The sequence below is a fragment of the Poecilia formosa genome, unplaced genomic scaffold (genome assembly GCF_000485575.1).
Source record: "Poecilia formosa unplaced genomic scaffold, Poecilia_formosa-5.1.2 Scaffold796, whole genome shotgun sequence".
NCBI classification, from domain to species: Eukaryota; Metazoa; Chordata; class Actinopteri; order Cyprinodontiformes; family Poeciliidae; genus Poecilia; species Poecilia formosa.
Genome location: NW_006800735.1, coordinates 16,498 through 21,536, shown reverse-complemented (window position 1 = coordinate 21,536; position 5,039 = coordinate 16,498). Strand labels below are relative to the sequence as shown.

General features: G+C 46.2%; 1 protein-coding gene across 2 annotated transcripts in view; it reads right to left on the bottom strand.

The window, feature by feature from the left end:
- dpp10 (dipeptidyl peptidase like 10) overlaps positions 1 to 5,039 on the bottom strand; it is an 18,359-nt gene that overhangs the window by 3,522 nt on the left and 9,798 nt on the right. For both annotated transcript variants that reach the window (XM_007543302.2, XM_016666782.1), the window contains exons 8-15: positions 4,513 to 4,636; positions 2,735 to 2,773; positions 1,721 to 1,828; positions 1,545 to 1,636; positions 1,392 to 1,439; positions 1,176 to 1,297; positions 670 to 714; positions 338 to 436 (exon numbers count right to left, since the gene is read on the bottom strand). In XM_007543302.2, coding sequence (XP_007543364.2) covers positions 338 to 436; positions 670 to 714; positions 1,176 to 1,297; positions 1,392 to 1,439; positions 1,545 to 1,636; positions 1,721 to 1,828; positions 2,735 to 2,773; positions 4,513 to 4,636 — 677 coding nt within the window. The remainder of the gene's footprint in view (positions 1 to 337; positions 437 to 669; positions 715 to 1,175; positions 1,298 to 1,391; positions 1,440 to 1,544; positions 1,637 to 1,720; positions 1,829 to 2,734; positions 2,774 to 4,512; positions 4,637 to 5,039) is intronic.

The window sequence follows — 5,039 nt, the reverse complement described above, 5'->3', positions numbered from 1 at the left end:
CTGGAGGGAAACAGATCTGCAGAGGGAAATCTGGAAACACAAAGGAGGCATCAGAGAGGACGCTGCTAGCACCCTGCTCCTAGCTCCCTGCTGCTAGCTCCCTGCTGCTAGCACCTTGCTGCTAGCTCCCTGCTGCTAGTACCCTGCTGCTAGCACCTTGCTGCTAGCACCCTGCTGTTAGCACCTTGCAGCTACCTTCCCGCTGCTAGCACCTGCTGCTAACACCTTGCAGCTAGCTTCCTGCTGCTAGCTTCCCGCTGCTAGCACCTGCTACTAGCACCTTGCTGTTAACACCTTGCAGGTAGCATCCTGCAGTAGCACAGCGCCCTGTTCTCACCGAAAGGCTCGACCCGGACAGTTTGGTACTCCTTCTTCTGGATCCGTTTGTACTTCAGAACCGCCTTCAGCACTGAGTTGTTCTCCAGGATGTAGTAATCTGAGGAGGAATACGACAGATTAAATTCACGATAATCTGCAGCAGAGCAACGGTTTGTCTGGTGGAGAGCGGAAACAAAATATAGTATATTCACAAATTTACTTCTGTCTTAAAGGGACAGTCCATATTAATCACATGCCAATGTTAGCTAGACGGTTAAAGTAAGAAAAGTGAAACCACATGACGAAAATAACAGACAATGAGCTGCAGCAGCTATCAGAGCGTTAGCTTACTGGAGTTATTGAGGCTGTGGAGGATCACAGTGGGAGCTTCAGGACCTGCAGGAGGAAAACACCAGCAGGTCAAGAAACGGTGGCTGCTGATTGGCTGAGAGGAGAACAGACACCAGCAGGTCAAGAAACGCTGGCTGCTGATTGGCTGAGAGGAGAACAAACAAAATACTGTTCATGGTTAACATTACAGTTACACTGCAGCTGCCTGTCTGACCAGCACCAGAACCAGGCCTGGTTCTTAACAACATGAGGGAGAACTTTGGACCGGGGAGGCACCATCTGTCCAGATCACAGCAGATCGGTTTTGATGGGGAACCGTGATGGACCGGGTTGAACAGTGACCCAGAGAAGATCTGCTGCAGGACCAGCTGTCAGTTATGTTTGTGTACTGGAAGCAGAACCAGAACCACAGCTCTATCAGTTTGGGCCAAACCAACCCATCAGAACCCAGTCTGTTGCTCCAACTGGACCTCACTCCACCAGAACCGCTCCTGAAGTGGGCCTACCTTGGCAGTGCAGCAGCAGGTTCTGGTTGGACGGGCTGAGGTCGGCGCTGAAGTAGAGGCAGTTGGTTCTGTGAAGGTCACAGGTCAGGCATCGCCGTGGAAACAAACCCACCGTTTTAACGCTGAGCAGAGTAAAGACAATAAAACAATCAGCCGGTCCAAACTGGTTACCGGGTCAAACAGAACCGCTTCCTTGAAATGTTTAGAGAGGCCGACCTGTAGAGCTGCCGTTGCCGTGGCGACCCTTCAGTACTCAGGAAGTAACTGTAAAGAGACAGAAAGCAGTCAGTCTGGTTCTGACTAAACCGGTTTACTCTGTTCCAGAGGTTCCAACTGGTTCTGGGTCAGAACCAACCTTGCGGTACTCACAGGTTCTGATTGGGCTCGTCGTAGGCCAGGATCCGGGTCACCTCCCAGTTCCCAGAGGTCAGGTGTCGGACCTCGTTCTGATCCGCCCGGAACTGAAGTGGACACAACACCGGTTGGGGTTACCATGGCAACTGGAGGCCGTGGGCGTGTCAGTGCGTGGGTGGGCGGAGCCTGACCTGCGTGGTGAACATGGCGATGTGGTGGAACTCGCCCCGTCCGCCCTGCTTCACCGGGACGGTCAGAAAGAACCGGGACCCGTCCCTGGAGAACACGGGCTGCTGGTTCTGGAGAGACGAGACAGAACCGGCTGTGGGTCAGAACCGCCTGTTAGCTTAGCGCGTTAGCTAACTTTGAAAACGTTTAGTGCATTAGCTTACGTGGATTCTAAAGAGCTAATTTTCTTGACTGTTTTGTAAAGTCCGATGTCTGTGATGAAGTTTATCGACGGTTAATAATTCGTTAAGTAATTAGAGGATTATATTCATGCTTTTATTTTGAAAGGGTGAATTCTGATCAAACTTCTGAAATGTTCCAAAAAAGAAAGAAGAGGAAAATGTGAAAATGTCTCCATGTCCTAGTTCAGAGTATACAAACCAAGCTAACCAGGCTAGCGTTGATGCTACACATGGCTGTAGTAAACAGGAAGTAGAAGTTGCTAGCTAGCATGCAGTAGAGAGAGTCCTGCCCAGCTGGAGGGTTTAAATGTTTCAGGTTGGTCCCTCTGGTAGTGCTCAGACCCACCAGTGGATGGCAGCATTTGCTACATCTGAATTTATTCAATAAATAAGTTTCCATCTTGTATTGCTACGCCTGTTTTCTTGAAATTATTTTTTTTGTCGTTTTTGTAATTATTATGACTTTATGCATGTAATAATTTTTTTTCTTTGTCTTGTAATTCAGCGTTAGCTGACTAATGTTTATGACTAGTGGTTGGGGTTAGCGTAGCTAGCTGGCGGCGCCCCCTAGTGTTGGTTCTCTGAAGGTGAGCTTATTGGGCAGCGTAGGTTGTAATTTTCATTGCTACCACCAGGGGCAGGCTTCTGTTTTAGACACTGTTCCTGCAGCACGTCGACCTGTTTCCTCCACAGAGGAAGTTATAACTTAATGCTTCAGTTTCTACTATAAATATGAATGATTCTCAGAAATAACAGAAAACTGAATCAGCTTTTTAAATGATGATGAAGGTTTACCTGCTTAGACAGCCACAGCTCCGAGCTTTCCTCATGTCTCTGCAACACAAAGAGCACAAGGTTAGCCCCTTCACAATAAAAGCCTCTCCTATTGGGTTGTTTTATCAGTGCAGCCAAATACTTTCTCTTGGACCAGAACCGGGTCGGTCCAACCAGAACCGCCTGGCCCAGTTAGGTAGCCCTGTTGCTAACTTTACCGCTACATCCAGCAACTTTTCAGAGAGTTTGTCCAAAAGCAGCTAACTACAAACCTGAACACCAGGGGCCTCATGCATAAAGCGGCGTGCGCACAAAAAATGTGCGGTCCCATATTTTACACAAAAGTCGACATGTATAAAAATTTACTTTGCGTCAAGGTTTGCGTAAATATACGCACACTTTTTCGCTGGGTGAAAATGTGCGGCAGCCACACAAATGTTTTCTGTGAACAATATGAAACTACAAAGTGTCAAAACTCACCTAAAATCAATGAAGTCTGACTACATTCAGTTATTTAGACCAAGAAGCATCAAACCGATGTTTTTCATGATTTTAATATTTAATTGTTTAAACGATGAAACTGAACCCATTCATCCTCAGACAATAAGCTAACACGAACACAAAATAAAGAAAATAAAAATAAAAGGATGTGAAAACCTCGCTAGAATGTAAATAGCACTTTTCCTCAGTTTTTGTCTCATAAAGATGTAACACATTGATCTGTCACTGAAAGAAGAAAACAGGGTTGGATCAGCAGATTATTTCCAACCTGCTGAGTGAAACTAATCAACAGGTTTGATTATTTGAGGTGATCCAGGTGTGTCTGCAGTCACACGGATATCAGTAGCTACATCCAGGTGAGCCGTAATGTGGAGCTTTGGCTCTGATGGAGAACAGAGGGAGGATTGATCAGAGATCATATTGATCTGATGGTTTATTGGTGTTTAGATTCATCCAGACTGATCATCCTGGGTCTCTGAGCAGAACTTAAAGACAGAGCCGAGCGGTACCGGTACCGGTCCAGCTGCAGCCATCGAGCCGCCCGCTTTGTGAAAGCGCCTTATGGACATAAAGCATCTTTATTCTGTAAATGTACAACTTATTCACATGATTCTACTATTTAGAATAAACGTCCAGTTTCCCCCCAAAGACCCTCTGTCTCTTTAAATCCCGGCTGAACGCTCTGCTGCTGTTCAGACAGGCATTTGCAGGATCTCTTTTTATTATTTTTTTAATTTGGATTGTTTTTTTCTTTAAAACGTATTTTTGTTTTTGTGAGGTGACATTATGTGCCCTTAAAGCACCTTTTAAATAAAATATATAATAATTATTATTATAGATACTCATATCGCTACAAACAAGGCCGTTGCCATGGTTACTACCCCACGTGGTGGCAGACTTCCGGTATTTATACTAATTACATTAATATGTATTTATGGAGGAGCAGCAGCTGCTCTGTTTACCACAAATTAGGATCAATAAAGGAAAGGTGCGCGGCCACCTGCGGCTTTATGCATCCCATTTATTCCGCATTTTTCTACATTTTTCCGTACTCCAAGTTTTAGTGTGAAAACTGCTCATTCTTTTATGCATGAGGCTCCTGGACTCTGGTTCTGATAAGTAGCCATCTGAAGGCTTCAGCACATTTTATTTGGAGGTGTCAGAGTACCGGGGCGTGCTACATTGTTAAACCAAGACTCATCAACTCTGCAGAAGTCAGCACTGGTTCTGGTCAGATACCGGCGGATTCTGGAGGTTTGTCTGCAGCGTGTGGAGTGCGGCGTGAGGAGAGGACGCACCGTGACGCAGGCTCCGGTGGTGGTGTCACACACCGTCAGGATGGAGACGTTCTGGGCCCGGTTCAGCCAGCGCACCGCCGTCCGGGTCTTACTGATCCACTTCACCATGCTCACATAATGCTCCCTAAGAGAACAACACCATTACCGTCTGCTGATGCTCAGTGGCCTAGTTAAAGTCTCTGCTCTGAGGACAATCGGCATGAGAAAGCAGTGATTTTCTGCTGCCGCCCCCTGCTGGTCAGGAGGAGTGAGTTTCCTAGAAACTTCTTAATCTGATGTGAGTAATGAAGTTGGCTCACTGCGCTAACTAGCATCAGGCGAATGACTGAGTGACTGAAATGAAGTGATTACTTTTTAAAAATGCTTTTGTTGTGAATTGTTGATATATAAATAAACCAAACTGAGACTAAAAGCACACAACAGAAAAATGCAGCTAAATGGTAAAAACAAGCTGCGGCTCCACAAAAAGGAAGTCCTCCACACCACCAGGGGCAGTCTGGAGTCTGCTCTATAGTACTATAAAACAT